This window comes from Hetaerina americana, unplaced genomic scaffold, assembly GCF_022747635.1.
Source record: "Hetaerina americana unplaced genomic scaffold, ioHetAmer1.1.p SCAF_7, whole genome shotgun sequence".
Lineage (NCBI taxonomy): Eukaryota > Metazoa > Arthropoda > Insecta > Odonata > Calopterygidae > Hetaerina > Hetaerina americana.
The window spans coordinates 79,145,576-79,162,707 of NW_027287316.1; the positions used below are offsets into that span (position 1 = coordinate 79,145,576).

The following is a 17,132-nucleotide window of genomic DNA, read 5'->3' on the forward strand; positions in this document are numbered from 1 at the left end:
CCGTATGGCATGGCATTACCCTCAGAATGTTAAGCTTTGAGTGTGCGTATGCAATGGACATTGTAACGAAACTAAGTAAAAAGTTGTTGATTTCTGACCGCGCGTTCTTTTGTTTTCTACGCTTTACAGACAGGAAAGAGGGGAGTGGAGAAGGGTGGACGGGCCGGGCCAACCGCCGCTTGGTCCGGGATGCCGGCCGTCTCGCCTCCCACGCCGCCTCCAGGCCCCTTTCCCCACCGTGTGACCGGGAAGCGCTGCCGGCGACCACCCGCGGGGCCGGCCGCCTAACGGCGACTCGTCTCGCGACCTCGCGCCCAGGTCGCGGCCGCAACGCGGGCCAATTATGGCCAGCGGCGTCAACCACCATGGGCCGCCGCACCAGCACCCCCTGCACCCGATGCATCAGCAGCCGCCGTCTCCTAGGCAACAGCCGCCTGGAGCGAACAACCACCAGCAGCAGGGGGGCGGCGGCGGCGGTCAGCAGCACCACTGCAAGGACTGCGGTGTGTTCTTCGAGAGCGCCAAGTCCCTCGAGGTCCACCTCCACTACCACAAGGAGAATCTGCTGAGCAAGTGGGTGGCCAGCAACGGCAACTCGCCGTCGCACGCGGAGCCGGCACCGCCCCCGCCGCCCCCAGTCGCCGCCGCCGGCCCCCAGCCCAGCACCAATGGCACCTCTTCGCCCTCATCGACATCCTCGCCCATCTCCTCTTCATCTCAGAACTCGCAGCCGCCGCCGCCCCCCGCTTCCTCCGCGCCCCAGCCCCCCTCCGCCCCGGGCGACCCTATTGTCACCAACGGCAGCTGCGACCAGCCAGAGTCGGCGGATGGCGGCGAGGGCCGGTCGTCGGGGGGACACTTGTCGCCCCGGCAGCCGCCTCCCATGCAGCCCTCCTTCATGCCGCCGACGCCTGGGAGCGGCTACTCCAGCGCCCAGTCTCCCTTCCTGCAGTCCCCGCCGCCGCAGCCGGACAGCAGGTTCTCGCCGGGATTCGGGTCGGGAGCGGGATCTGGCGGCGGTGGCCCGGGGCAAGAACCACCACCGTCCTCACCGTACCAGGGCTTTTCCATGATGCCACCGGCTGAGGTGAGATCACCGTCGTCATCCGCGGCGCCACAGGGGGGCGGGTACCCCCCGTACGCCCCTCCCGACGGTTACTCGCAGTCTGAATTCACGGGACCCATTAGGGGCGGGGGCCCGTCTTCGCCGGCGGCCTACGGCGGCGGCCATCACCACCACCAGCAGCAGCACGCCGGGCCGAGGTATCACCCCTACAACGGCGGGGGTGGTACCTCACTCTATCCCCCATCCCAGAGCCCCCAGGGCCCTCAGCAGCAGGGCCCCCCTGCCGCCGCAATGCCTATATTTGCTCAATCCCCAGGCTCGGTCCCCAATAGTCAGCAGCAGGCGCAGTGCGATAAGTGCGGGTTCGTGTGCGAGAACTCCTCCTCCCTTATGGAGCATATCAACGCGGCCCACCCGGCCGGCCAGCAAAGGCCGTCCGCCCCCACCTCCTCCTCTTCCTCCCGAAGGTCCCACCCTTCTCCCGTGTCCTCATCGTCCTCCAGCGGCGGGGGCGCCCCGCCTCCCCCTCCCTCGTCGGCGGGCTACCTGGAGTCTGGAGGTGGCGGCGGGGGCTCCTACTACCCCGCGATCAAACAGGAGGGTGGCCACGAAGCTGCCGAGATCCTGGATCTAGACTCGCACAAGGTGCATGTCTATCAGCCGCCGGACTCCCAGACGGGGAACAACAGCCACCCCTCGTCAGTCTGGGGCGGCGGAGGGCCCCATCCTCAACACCACCTCCTGAACCAGCACCACCCGCTAGATCAGAAGCTTTTCCACCCAAACCAGCACCACCCCAACCATCACCACCACCAGTTAATGGGAGGTATGGGACTCGGTGCGACTCCCGTGTCATCCTCAGAATATCTTAGTTCCGACGGTTTAGTTCCTTTGGCGTCCCCTCACCATTCCCACCTGGGTTACCCCCCGCACCACTTGCACCCACCACCCCCGCATCTGCCTCTCGCGCCCTCTCCTTACACGGACCCCCTGGGGGGTCACGTGCCGCCGATGCACTCGGCGCCGCCGCCCCCTGGCCCCGTGTCCCCGGCGCCCCATCACGTTCCTGATATTTCTAGTCTGCACCACCATCATCCGCATCACCACCACCACCACTTGCCCTCTCTCCAACAGCTCCCTCATCAGCCACACGCCCCTCACCACATGCAGCTTGGTTCGGCTTCTCCGTCAGGCGGGGCCCTTCCTCCTCCCCCGGCCGCCCCACCACAGCCACCGCCGCCGCAGCCCCCGGCCCAGCAAGCTCAGCAACCGTCTCAGCAGCCCACCACCACGACGTCAGCGCCATCGAACCAGTCGTGGAAGTCTAACGAGGCGAGGAGACCCAAGACGTACAACTGTTCTGCCTGCAACAAGTGGTTCACCAGCAGCGGACACCTTAAGAGGCACTACAACACGACGTTGCACAAGAACGCGATCAAACAGGCAGGGGGAGCGGACCCTGCGGCAACCCCCACAACCAAGGGACGGGGCGGCGGGAGCGCGAGCGGCGGTAGCTCGCACAACGACTCGGGCGGATCCAATTCCATTGGCAGCCCGGCTCCTGCTTCGGCTTCGAATTCCAGGGGCGGTGGCGGTGGGTCCACTGCCCCGGGGATTTTAGGAGGCGGCGATTCGTCTTCGGCGACCCCCAGTCCGGCAGCCAGCCTTGGTGGTGAGGAGTCCTCTCGCAGTTCTGCGTGCGAGGACAGCAATGGCCACCACCATCCTTCGTACGGGCCCCCTGGGGCTACTGGACCGCTCCCGCCCCCGCCTCCGCCCCCACCCCTCGTCCCCGCGGTGGCGATGCACCCGCCGCCCATGGCCTCCAGCCCGTCCTCCCCTTCCCAGGGTCAGATGGGCGCGCCAATGGGCGGCATGATGTATGCCGCCAACCCGGGCGGGGGCAGGCCGCCCCAACACCACGTGGCCCAGCAGTCCCTGCATCACCATCCGACACAGGGCGCAATGATGGCGTCGACATCACCATTGCACCATATGCAGCAGCACCACATGCAGCCGATGCATATGATGCATCACCAGATGCAACAGCAGCAGTCGCACCACCACCATCAGCAGATGCAGCAGCATCCACAGGGCGTCATGCAGCAGCCGCAACAGCAGAGTGTGCATCAACCCCACTCTCCGCAGATCAGATCGCCGTTCCCAAACGGCTTGCCCCCCCACGTTTCTACTACTACCACAGCGATTACCAGCAACAGCACAGCAGCCAGCACGAGTGGTAGTCCGGACGGCGGCCATACTAAATCGGTCCAGGCCGTCCACCAAGCCAGTGACGATCAGCCAAGCGACGACAATTGTCCCTCACCCTTCCCCGTATCCATTCAAAGAGCCTACCCTCCCACAGTGCCCTCGCCCTTACAGAATCACTCCGGGTTCCACCTTTTGAGCCCACCATCTCAGCAGGCACCCCTGCCAAGCTTTTCCCATCAGTTCCACCAGTACCACGGGATGCCCAATGGGCTTCCTCCTTTTGGCACCGTGGTTCCTCATCCTCAGATCTCACACCCACCTTCCTCGTCGTCCGCCGCCTTGGTGTTTCATCAAGGCTTCGCGCAGCAGCAACAGTCATTGGTCCCGCACCACGCGGGTGAGAACGTGGGGGGGCTCAGCAGCATGAGCAACCTATTGGCGATGGAGCAACATCATCCATACGGAGGAAGTCTGCACATTCACCAGCAACACGCTCCGGTGCAGCATCAACATCACAACCTCGGTTACGACGATGCAGCGCCGGACTATGTCAGTACCAGCAATACGAACGTCCACCAGAACGTAGGCAGTGGCAATGGTGGCTCAAATGGTGGAGCGGCAATGAATGGCCACGATGATTTCGACATGGACAGCACCGCGGAGGGCGGTTTGGTGATCGCCGAGAGTGGTGGGGTTCTGACCCCCGACGATTCGGGTGGAGTGTCCGCTTCTTCCGTTGACCCGGAGGTGCAGGTGAAGCCGACCATCAAGAAAGAACGATCTCAGTCGCCCAAGCAATCGTTACATCCGGATAAGAAGCCCCCGGCCAGTAGCGACAAGATCACTACTACGACCAATAAGTCCAGAGGCGCGAAGGGAGGCAGTGGGTCCACGTCCGCCCCCGCCACGACAAACGGTGATCTGCATAAGTGCATCGACTGCGACAAGGTGTTCAACAAGGCCTGTTACCTGACGCAGCACAACAAAACCTTTCACTCGGGCGATAAGCCCTTCAAGTGCACCCTTTGTGGAAAACGGTTTCCTGCCGAGTACCTGTACCAGGAGCATTTAACCAAGCACGCCGGTGACAAACCCTACAAATGCGAGATCTGCCCGAAGCAGTTCAACCACAAGACCGACCTGAGGCGGCACATGTGCCTGCATACGGGAGAGAAGCCGTACTCGTGTCAGTCGTGCGGCAAGGGTTTCATCCGGAAGGACCACATGCTCAAACACAACGAGACCCACAAGCGGAAGATCCAGCAGCAGAACAACGCGCCGCCGTTGCAGCAGCAGGCGGTATGATGTTTCCTCGTCCCCGCCACCGCGGAGACCTCAGTTCGCTCCTTGGCCCTCCTAGCCCCCAGAATCTACGTCATGCCATTGTTTTTGACTTTGATGGTCACCACGGTAGCCAAGTGTACAATCCTCGCAGGTGTGGCATTCGGCATCTTTTCCATCGCTGCAAAATTAAAGACGGATGCCTTTTTGATGTGTGCCCACCGATTTTCGCACTGTGTTCCTCCTAAGTATATTCTTTCATCCCTGAGTCTGCTTTAACGTACATTGCACGTGGAACGATGGAGAACCGTGTGCACTGGCCGCCGTTTCGCCCTGTGTGCGGTTAGACATCCTCTATGCATGCCCCTCTAATCTACGGGAGTTTCGAGCAATGGAAGAAGACGAAGCAGTCTCTTGTAGTTCCTCATTTTAAGTGTTAAAAATGCCGGTGCTCTCTTTATTTTTTCAATTGTGGTGAGAAACTATTTGAGTGTTTCCAGTATTTTAGGTATTTGCTTGACTTAAGAAGCAACTGTCGTGTGATATACTTTGTATTATATACCTTTGTTTCTTTTGAAAAACTGGGAGTCTTTTTTAGGCAATCTCCAATTTCTCTGGAGGCCTGCGCCTTGTTTTTGGCCGCAAAGTGACTGTTTTACTGTACATTTTTTTTAGGTGTAGCGTGCTGTAGTAGCACTTTGTGACGTTCAGTTAGAAGGTAATTTTTCTATCGTGTACTGTCTATGATATATGTTTTTTAGGCCTTTTTTCTTGCGCTTTAGGTATAATACTTTTCAGAAGTTTTGCATTCCCTTATATAAGTTTTGTGTCCGATTAATCAGGAGTACCTGCGGCACATATTTTTTTTTATTTTTACTACTCCGATCTCATTGTTTCGACTGCTTTTTTGCTCGCAAAATTATTTCCATTGTCATTGTTCAATTGTCATATTTTCTCGTGTTTTGCTTCCGTGAATGAGAAAGAAAATTGTGCGCTCGTCTAAATTAAGACTTTTTCCTTCGGTATGGTTTTGGATGATTTAGTTAAGTCGGGAGCGTCGCCACACTTGTTCACTGCAAATTGCGTGTGAAAGGGGGGGAGGGGTCGTCCTTTGTTTATTGGAGGACTTCTTCGTGTCTTTTGGCATGCGGTGACTCTTGAGATTTATGCTATGGGGGAATTCACGTCATATCAGGCTGTTCCGCGTCTTCCGTCTTAACCACACCCATAGCGCACCCACTCTCAGCCTCGTGGCGCAGAAATGCTTACTTGGGCTGGTGCGTGTTTTTGATTCATGCGAAAGGCCCCATCGGCACCAAACGCCATTCACGTCAACGTTTTATATACTGGCGCATGCTCACTCAAGATATGACTACGACGACGCATCGTTGAGGTTCTCGTCTATGAGGATTTATTTTCCCATTTGACGATCGCAAAGCAGGGAGCCCGCAGGTTGAACATTTGAACTTGGAGCAATTAAGTAGGGTTTTATATTTTTTGTTGACGGGAAGGCACGAAGTAATGACTGTTCGGGCGAGACTATAATTTGGCCAAATTTGTGACTTTTGAGACCAAAACCTCTTCATTTTTTTTAGAAGTGTGCGTGCCCGAGTGTACGAAATCCCTTCCCAAGTAAACGTTGGCGTGTAGGCATTGATGAGGAATTAGAAAAAGAGAAAAAGCTGCTGTAAGTGAAGGAAGGAATAATCGCGAAAAGAGGCACGGGGTGGTGCTCATGAGATTCGGACGAGAAAATCTCCTCGGGGAGTGGAGGAATGAATCTTTTTAGTCTTGTGAGGACACTTATAATGCCTCCTTCTCCCCCCCCCGGCCCGCCCTTCAAAGAGAGAGCGAGGGCCGGCCGGCCCTACTGCTGCATGCACCACCGCCTCTCCGCCGAGAGGGACTGCAAGGGATTTTTTTATATGCGAAGGAGCGAGTGAGAGAGGGGGGGGGAGGGAATCACTTTCACTTTCTCCCGAGGAGGGCAGCGGGAGAGGGAGGGAGGAAGGGGAGTTTGGGGGCCGAAGTCATATCGATCCCCGATTCCCCACCCCACTCCGCTTGCCACCAAGGGGGGGGGCAGTGTGGTGGCGGTGTGCCGAAGGGTGTGCAGGAAGGACCCCCTGTCCCCCTTCCCCCGTGTCGTGTGCTTTCAGGAGCGAGGTGGGGGGGAAGAAGGGGACCGGAGGAGGAGGTTGGGGGGGGGGGGTGAAAGGGGTTGGGGTTCGTTCTCGGGAGTTAGGGATCGATAATGGCCCTTCGGAGAGAGAGAGAGGGAGAGTGGATGGGGGAGAGGGGAGGAGAGATGGGGGTGGAGGGTGGGGGTGTATTCCTTCCTTCCTCTTTCTCTCCAAGGGTGGTGAGAAGGTTTGAAGAGATGGGCTATATGGGACTGTGTCACGACTTCGCCAAGCCATCCGACAAAATCCCCGCGGGATTTTTATATACACTACACCTTGTTTTCCTTCTTCCCTCTCCGATATTTTTTTAAGTGGGTGCATTTTTTTGTGCGAGGGGTTTTTAAAAGGACGAGGGAGGAGGAGCAGAGGCTGCGGTCGTGCGCGAAGAGGGCGGCGGAAGGGGGGGGCCGGACCACCTTCATTTTTTCCTTTCTTCTCCTCGCTCCTCCGTTCAAAAGAGTTGCGCCCCACCCCCCTTCCCTTATCCCTCGCTCTGGGTATAGTGTTGCCGACTGATGATTGTTAAGATAGAACAGTAGTGAATGGCCGCATCCATTGCACATCCAATAATTAGGCCAAGGGTGCACCGTTCTATTTCTCGGCATCTAAATAGAGTAATACTGAGCACACGCCTTCCCCTTTCGGTATTTTACTATTTTGATTTGTAACATTTCGCGATTATTTTCAGTCGCAAGCTCCACCCCCACCCCCCCACGCGACCTGCTTTGCTAATGCGGTGTGCCCTCATGAACTTTATTATTGCGCGAGGGAGTCTTCTTCTAAAAAGACTTCCCCCGGCACGATGTGTGTCAGCCGGGCTAGTTTCAACCGATGGCGTCTTTCGATCTGGTCTGGCCCTCCCCGCTTGGCTTTGCAAGCCTCACGCCTATGTCGATTGTCTTGTCTTGAGTGAGCGTTCGCGTTACCCGGACTTTTCGTTTCTGATGGGTTTTATTTTGTCTCCGTGGAGTGGGCTTTAGATCCTGGTGGCGAAACGTTCGCCGAGGACTCGTCGTCAGCCGAATGGTCACCCGATGCTCGTGACCCGGCGTGACTTGGTGGTGTTGAGAGCAATAAAGAGGACTTAATAAAAGACGGGCTCCGTATTTTTGTACACCGACAAGAGGAGTTTTTATGTTTCCATGGTTCTGAGGCGGGGGAGGGGGTGGGGGGTCATCTTAACAATTTGTCTTTCACAGTTTTTAGGGTGTGGACTGGTGAAATAATAAATCTGTAGCAATAATGTAAGTAATCTTTAAAAATAAAAATGGTGCACCGGTTTGTGGCGGAATGTGTCTCACGGCGTGCAGAATTCGAACATTCGGCATCTCCTCAAAATGCTGTTCACGCATGGTAGTCATCTTATCCCTACACACTCCGTTTTTTTTCCCGTACCATCAACACTACAAAATGCTTGGGATTGTTCCGCATTCGATTTGAGAGCATTTCCGTGATCGTGTGGCAGGGGATTAGAGAATTATATCATGAGCAATAGACTGACTGTTAATCTTAATACTGACGCTGCTCTTTGTCACAGTTTGAAACAACGGTGGTGCCGACAACCATATTTTGGTCGGAAGGGTCAAAAGGGATGGGACGTTCGAGCTGTGCGTGTCCTTCCCGGTCGAATACATCAAACATGGCCAGTATTAAAAAGCCTTGGGAGGACTAGCATGATGAAGGATGGTGTTGATAATAATAGTAATAAATACGTCATATCTGGTTGTTGTAAATAGCTTATGGAGATAAAATTAATTTTTAGTTTTACTCCGGGATGGTTCATCCTGTTTCGGGAGACAAAGAGAGAAATCTTAACCTTAATGCGTAGTTAGGAAATTTAATGTGTGTATGAGAGGGAGGACGTTTTCTGAGCATGTGCGGTTTGAAAGTTTACTAGTGGGAGTTGCGAGAATGCCAAAAGGAGGGTGCGTGTGTATATATATATATATTAATATAATGTAGATGTGTGTGAATTCGCAGAAGAGGTTTGAAGAGGTTAAGAGCTGTCCCTCCCGCGCGAACTGAAAGCGAACGAAGTACGGTCGTGGTGAACGCATTAAAAACCGAACTCACTTGGTTAAACAGTGATTTCAATGAGCGCGAAGTTTAACGCTCTCCTTTACGAGGATGTCGAAAGTGTCGCCCCTGCGCTGATGAAGCGTTTGCCTTCGGGGAGCGTCTACCGAGTTACCACCGTCGTGTCCAGAGCACTTTCCCTTCCAGTCCCTCTTTCAGCCTCCCCACCCCCTTGGACCGTCGTCGACACCGACAGTGTCTGGCGCGCTGATATCACATCCACCGCCTCCGGCACAAGCGCTTTCCCCACCACCCCAACCACCCTCTCTGCCCCGCACTCCCGCACCCTGGACGACGGCGTCGAGCGAATGCTGACACGAAGGGGGGGGGGGTTGGTCATTTCGGCAGATCCCGTCTTCCGGTTTGAAACATTTGTTTATTTCATGGAAGCGCTCCTCCCACGACGGAACGATCAAAACAGTGAAAGAACGTTCAGTTCGAGAACTGTTATATGGCAACCAGTGTTTTATTATCACCTCGCTCCCGCGCGATGAAATCTCCGGGTTGGATGCGCGTTCCGTTCCCCACCCTTGCTGTCTCTCGCGGTCAGCTGAGCGCGGTCCTTTTTTTTGTCTCTGTGGGGCGGTTGTTTGTGGGACGCGGCATTTAAGAAGCATAAGAGGAGAGAGAACCCTTGACCCGCGGGGGTTGTACAAAGCTTCGTATTTTGAAATCCCTTTGGCGTACGTAGTAGTGTGTGCAAAGTCTTTCCTTTCCATTCGGCATTCTCACGGGAGATGGCCGCTCGATCGCATCGCCGGTGTATGAAAAATGAACGCAATCAAAAACCCTCCCGTTTACAAAACTCCTCCCGTCAATCAAATCAATCAATCACTCAAATCTCAGGTGGAATGCCTTCACGGATGTTAATTTCTGTCGGCTCTTTGACTCGTATTAATCGTTTGTAGCGTGTTAATGTCCTATCGCGACGGTTGCACCAGGCCATAGAGAAAGGTTTTAATTATTGGTAACTATATAGATTTGTTGTGGTGCGAGCCTCAAGAACCATATCTTTTTATCATGTAACACATTCTTGCGGTGGGGGAGGGCCGACTGGCAATCCGGAGGGCGCCGCCGGTACGCGGCCGCTCCGAAGGGTCCGGCCTTCTCGACCCCACGTGCAGAGCGGGACGAACCGGCGCCTGTGCCCTCCGGCTGGCGCCAAGGCATTCGGCCACACTTTGCAAATTGTGTATTAATGAAAAAAATGTAATCGACATATCCAAGCAGACACCATGCAATTTACTTAAAATATTTATATATATTTCTCGAAGTGAATTTTCAATCACACACCGCAATTGACGCGAGAAAGTGTAAGAATAAAATTATCTATGAATATATATATATATATATATCTATTGAAATAGACCTTAAAAATTTGCAAAAAATATATGTATAAACCGTTCTTACCCGAATAACGTACAAAATTTAACAGTTTTGGTGAGTTGGTTGATGGTTGTAGTTGTTGACGCTGACGTTTGCAAAATTTGAAGAAAAGTCCGAAATATGTCTGCACACCCAATTTTACAAGTGCATTAGTGTGTTCTATTTGTTTTTTTCTCTTCTCTTGTTGGGAGGCCTGCAGAGGGATCGTGGGCGAGAATGTGAGAAGGAAGCGAGTGCTTATTTCAGCGGGAGATGGTGCTTAGGTTCATCCATCGTTCGTTCGCTCAGGGGCCTCTTGCATCTGGCCTTGGAGCAGCATTCTGTCGGAATGTCCATCGAATCTCGCTTCCTCGTCGCTGCATCATCATATCCGCGGGTTCATTTTGAAATGTATGGGACGATAAATGTTTTCGATGAAAGAGTTGGATTCCGTTTCTGTTAACCTAAAAAAAAGTGTATGGAGGGGGTTTGTACAGTGACAAAAAAAAACGAAAGTTGTTTTTTTTCTTTTTTTTTTAGTGTTTGTGCGAGCGTGTAAGTAGCATGAATGTTGGCCGAGGAAAGTCAATGCGAAAAAAGGGAGTTTTTGATTGTTTACTGTGTTTTTTCGACGACGCCACTCGACTCGTGTTTCTTTTCCCTCTCAAAAGTTATGGCGGCGTCACTCGTCTTCTTGTTCAATCATCATCATTATTATTAACTATTGCCCAATCAATATCACGCGAAAGGTATCCATCGCACGGCTTAAATGTGCTAAACACATATTTATGCATGTGACGTAGCGAGGGGTGTTTTTCGATGAGGTGGTCGTTAAATTGCCCGCGAAGTTGACATCGCAACTGGATCGGATCGGGGGAAGCCATTCCCGCGATTGTCGGGGGGATTATTTTTTTGTTGCTTTCTCGATCTGCGCGTGTCTCGTTCGTATTTGCGGAATTGTTTGTGAGTATCTGTGTGTGCCATCTGATTTCGACCCTATGAGTCGCTCCCGGGGGTTTTGGGGGGGGGGAGGAGGAGAAACGACGGGGTGGATGTTTGTTTTTTTTTCCCCAACGTGTCCCCCTATCACATGTGTGTTGTTGTTATTTTAATTATAATATCTCCCCACCATCTCTCGAGCATTTCTTGCCCAGAAACTGTTAAATTTATTATTAATAATTTTATTTTATTTCACGTTGCTCGGAAGTGGTTCAGGAAGGAGGGAGGAGCTTATACTCTCTCATTGTGTATTATATAGTCTTTGTGTTTGCGCCTCTATGCCCTGTTGCGCGCCTGCGTATTTGATGCTTGTTTGTTTGTGTGTGTGTGTGTGTGCGTGCGTGCGTGCGTCCGCGCACTCCTGCGTGCGGTGTATGCGAGAGACGGACGTCAATGAATGACGGCAAAAATACTTTGACCCCCCCCCCCCCAATGAATAAACCGTAATTTAATTTCTAGATGGATAATTATTTTATTGCGTATGATCACGTACCGTCATTGCTCTCTTTTTTTTGTGATGCATCCATCACAAAAATGCCCTAAATTTCACGTTTATGTGGGTGTAAATAATTGATTATATTACGCTCCACGTGGACTGTGTGACCACCACGTCTTCATTTTGTTTGTGTTTGTCGGACCGATGCGTGTCGATCTTTCCGTGTGAGCAGCGGTGCTTCCAACCCCCCCCCTCCCACTCATCCCCCCATTGCCATTTCCCGCCCCCTTCGACCCCCTCCTCCTCCCAAAACCCCCATCCGCCTTACCCCTTCGGCCTTTTCGCCATTCCCGTCTCCTTTGCCATCATGTCCGCGAATCACACAATAGCTCGGCTGGCGTTTAACATTTTAGGGACCTTCCTCCCTGACCATTTTTAGAGCTAACGATAACTGTTAATTACTTTAAGAATGCTATTTTTTCCAAAAAAAAAGAAGTTATAAGTAGACCCGATTTCCAATCAAAAAAAGGACGGGTTATTTTGCGTCATGCAAAAAAAAAGGTGATCCTTTTTCTAATTTTTTATAGTTTTTTGTGCAGTGCAACTACCTCATTCAACAATATAAATAGTAATAATGAATTTAAAAGAAACAAATAGTGCTTAGGGATGATGGGCTCTTTTGATGAGGCGGCTGTTGTCCACCATTCTGCGAACCCTTCGGTCACTCACTCACGCGAGGCTCACGGGGGGAAGTGCCGTGTCCGGGAATCTCTCTCGCTCTCTCTCTCTCTCTCTATCAGTACAGTAATGACACAGATGAGTATTTGTTGAGTGGAAGGAGGGGGGGATTCGGCAAGACAAAATCTATATCGTTCAAATTTTTTTAAGGAAGCATATCTCAAAAAAAAACGAAAAGACGGAACATAATAACAAAGAGGTTTTGTCTCTCTCAATCTGGAGATGAGGGGGTGCGGGTTTGGGGGGGGGTAGCTTGGCCGACCCCCCCCTCGGGAGGAGTGGGGGCGAGGTTGCTTGGGAGGGAGAGGGTGGTGTGTGTGTGTGTGGGAGGGTCCACGCGACTGGAAATATCAATGAGATTAATTGAGGTTCAGTTTTTTGTATCTCGGATGTAGTGCGGACAGGTTTTTTATTTTCAGGGATTTTTTATATAAGTGTGTACCAGCAAGAAGAAATTCATGTACCGTACTATATTACATATGCATATAAGAATATATATATAAATAAATAGGGTGTTAATATTTGAAAAAAATTGAACATGACCTCATGTGGAAACTGATAAAAAAGTGAGAGTATGTATGTTATTGTATGACTGTTGAATTCGAATGTTTTGTGCGAGTGTTGAAAAGAAAGAAATGATATTAAAGAATAATAAAAAATTACCTATTGTTTGTATGTCTTAATTACCTATCCCCGACAGTTGGAGGGTGGCAGCTTCCATCCAATCAGGATGTCTGTGTAGAAAATTCATTTCTTGAATGAAACGAATTCTGTGTATTTTTTGACACTGTTGACATGGATATATATAAATATAACTGGGAACAATAACGAAGTAAAAGAAAAGATTTTCTGAAATGGCTCTAATCCCGAAAGCGATTTTTTTGGAAAGTTTTTATGAGCACAAAGTCTCATCCCGCGATAATTTAAATATCTTCCAAGCGTTGTTGCTCATCGGGAACGCTAGAATAGTTGCAATTCTCGCCATTTTGTGTATAAATCTTGGGATGCAGTAATGGAAGGCTGGTACTATTAGTATTAGCATGCGTGATGGGAATTCCTTGCAAGTCAACCAGCCCCCCAATTGGCTGTCCACGTCACTCCCCCTCATGTGGAGGGGGCAATGCAATATCCATCCCCAGAGGGGAATGCAATCTTCCCTCCGCGACGGAACTGGTGAAGGAAAAGTTTTATTATGTCGGCCTATGTTTCATTCAAAACTTGATGTCCTCCTCGGATAAGAAACTTTAGTGGCACTTCATTGAAACTGCAGTGATTCTTAATCAAATCTTATTTCATTCGAAAAGAGCTTGAATCATTTTCAAAATCATTTATTATGCCATAAAAAAGTTCCCTTATGCGGTGATTAATCTGTAAGGCCTTGAAGGCCTTACAGATTTGCAAGGAGTGCCCCCTGCGTTCTCCCACCAGTTCCCCATCAAAAATATTTAGCAACGCTGGAGCCTAGAAAAGTGGAGACCACCGTTCGATACAATTCGATTGATCCTTGTGGAGTGTTCTGCACGGGGAAGGCGGGAGGGGTCGGATGTATCTTCATCGCTTTTGAATAAAGACAGATTCCTCATATTCCACCAAAGTCTGTTCGCATAATCCTGCAGTATGAAGGTATAGTACAGACCGTACACTAAGATGTCCTGGAAGCGGTGAAACAACAATGAGACGAGAAGAAATTTGAATGACTATGTTTCTGTCAATCATCCCCCTCTCTTGGCGCCAGACTCCCTCCCGATCACAATCCCCGCGAACAGCGAGTGGTGGATGTTGACATGCGCCATCTCCATCCCCACACTCTGCCTCCACCACCCTTCCAACAATCCCTCCTTCAACCCACGAACTCAGTTCGCGCTGATACAACATACCTCACTCACGCATGTATTGTATTTTACCGCATGATAACGCATTAGTTAGTTAGTATTAAAACACGTTTTACGCAATAAATATCTGTGGAAAATCACAATTTTAATATTTCGGAAAAGTGGGCAACTCCGCGCCGTTCCTGCGGCTCCCGCCGTGATATCCACCCCACTCTTCTTACGGAGGTAAGTTCAATGCGACGCGACGGTGGCGAATTATTTCCGACATTGGTTGCGACGCGACGGCATGCGACGAACCCTTGTTAAGGAAGTGATGGAAAACGAGGAGGGTATAGGTCGATTTGAGAGCGACTGTATGCGCAAGGATAAATGTTTGGCCAAAGGGGAGGAAGGACCGACACGGAATGCAACGGCGGACGATCTCCTCTCCTTTAGATTGTGTTTGCACCCATAGTGTCCTGAAGTGACTTGCGGCGGTGGTCTCTCGTATCATTCAGTGGTTGCGTTTCATTTTCATTCACTCCTCTTTGCGCATACCCGAGAACTTTTACAGTAGATGAAATTAAAACTCGTTTGGAACTACGCTTTCTGCCAGCATGTACATTGATTTGTGTCTCTTTTCGCGGACTTTTCGTGACTGTTTTTTTTTACCTTTCCCGACCCAATTCAACAATTTCACGGGGTAGAAATCATTCTTCATGACCGAAACAATTTTTTACACTCTGGAATGATTGCATTAACAATGCACTTGTAGTGGACGAATCCGTTAAAAGAGTTACTGTCGCGGCATCTACCGCAGTTTCATGGAACTTTTCCTCACCCTTTAAGCATCCTTTTTCTCCCGTATCCCTTACCCATGCCACCTAGTTTTTACACTCCCTGCCACACACATATTTGGTGGATCTCTGGGTAAGTGGGCCAGCACCAAGGCCCCGCTCCACACCGCCCACTATCCACCCCCTCCATCTAACCACGCTCAAACCGATCTCTAAACATTGGTCCTAAACCCCAAAAACTAGGGTTGACCTTATGATGGCTGCTACGCCACATGTTCGTTCCCCTTCCCTTGCGACAATTATATGATATTCTCTGGAACACAAGGTCCCCAGTATAGCATACTATGAAACGATTTTTACTCGTAACTTTCCTGGATGACATGTCGCATTAATTACCGAATCGTTGGGTACTCCTGGAAGACTTATGAAATGAAAATGATATAAGTAATGACACTTTTTATAACAAGTAACTGGCATTGCATATCTTTTGTGTGATACGTAAACTGGTAGGGGCGGGATACCGTCCTCGCCATTAACTCAGAGGTCGCTGGTTCGATTCCTGCCAAGGTGGGTTTTCCCCCATCTAGGGCTGGGTTGTATGTCATTGCCTTCAATCAATGTCTGTAATGTAAGGTTTAGGTGGAAGAAGGAACCATAAGTCTCAAGCTCGCCCAATAAAGTTGATAAATAAATGAATAAACCAAGTTAATCACTTTTATAACTGTATTTCTATCCGCACGAACTTGTAGTAGTTCATATTAACACGGCCTCATTACCACTTACAACCGAGCTGATCTCTACGTACATAACGACAGCCTGCCTCCATTCCCTCCCGTCCCCAGCATCTTCCTCAGTGGCCCTCATCTTGTCCGCGTCTAACTTCATCTGGTGTTTCCAAGGTCTTTTCCCTCCTGAGAGTTTCTTTGCAGACCTGCTTCATCATGCTCACTCCTTATTACGTTGGTCGCACATCTCTCGGCTTTCTCCTCTCAGCTCCCTTTTATCTCTCTGTTGTACTCAGTCATCCGTTTGTCCTTTGTTCAAAAGTCCTCTTTTGGTCAAATACTGGCAATTTTATCCAGTCTCCTTGTTTCAACTCCATGCAATAGGATTGGTCTAATGATGCGATTAACTTTTGAGTTTTGTATGGTAAAAATAAATCGCCTGAAGATGATGTAGTACATCGAAACCAGTCGTGGATTAAGTAAATGTCTAGTAAACAATTGCTACCATTTGTTCATAACTTATATGGTATGATCATAATATGGATTTAAAAAACTCTTTGGTGCATATACTCGTAGGAAATTACCTGGTGAGTTTATTCCGTTTTGCATCTTAGGATGGGCAGATAATATAGGGCCCAAAATATGAGATAAGGACACTTCAACTTTGCAAAAACATCATCTTAAACAATGAGTGCCTTAAATTCATCATTGCTGCTTCCGAAATACATGAATCTTATTTTTGAGCCATAGATTTTCATTCCTCCTTGCTGGCTTTCTGCAATGAGTTTTTTTGTCATTTCTATGAGTTATTCTTTAGCATCTGTTAATAACACCGCGACTTCTGCATAGCCAGAAAAAATTTTTGACCAATTCTTAGGCCAAAATTAATATTTATTACTTATTTCAGTACTTCTTCTAGGTTCAAGTTTAAAAAGCAATGGAAAGAAGCAATCTCCCTGTCTTAGTCCGCTCGTTACATCAAAAGACGAAGAGCATTCATTCCCAGCTAAACCTCGCGTAAAATGCCTTAGATGTTCATTTTGCTAACTACTAGGTTTTTGGTGCGCTATAGATCTGAATTATTTTTCATATTTTTTCTCTGTCGGCCCTGTCATATGAGAGGTAATACTCGAAATATTTGCGCATGTGGACATCACTGAGGGTATTAGCAACTTTAAGGCTACATTTTTATGAATGAAAAACGAGTTTGCTAAAGTGATCAAGAGAAAGCAAAAGTATATCCATAGAGTAAAGGAAATTTCAATTGTCTTAGACCGAAGTTACAGCACGATCTGCAATAATTATCCGATGGGAAACTCTAGATGTTGACGCAGAACATACTTTGAAAATGCTCTTGTTTATGTATTAAACCTGGGAACAGAGAAAACCTTATTTCTTCCAGAGGCTAACACGATAATAATGGACCAAGTTCGTATTACGAAGA

At 50.0% G+C, this 17,132-nt stretch overlaps 1 protein-coding gene across 1 annotated transcript; it reads left to right on the plus strand.

The window, feature by feature from the left end:
* Window positions 1-343: 343 nt before the first annotated feature.
* zld (zinc finger protein zelda) lies at window positions 344-5,028 on the plus strand. Its single transcript, XM_071595764.1, has one exon. The coding sequence runs from the start codon at window positions 344-346 to the stop codon at window positions 4,580-4,582; it is 4,239 nt and encodes a 1,412-aa protein (XP_071451865.1). The 3' UTR covers window positions 4,583-5,028.
* Window positions 5,029-17,132: the final 12,104 nt, after the last annotated feature.

What these genes read in the sequence shown, in the direction of transcription:
- zld (XM_071595764.1), top strand. Translation starts at nt 344, where the DNA reads ATGGCCAGCGGCGTCAACCACCATGGGCCGCCGCACCAGCACCCCCTG.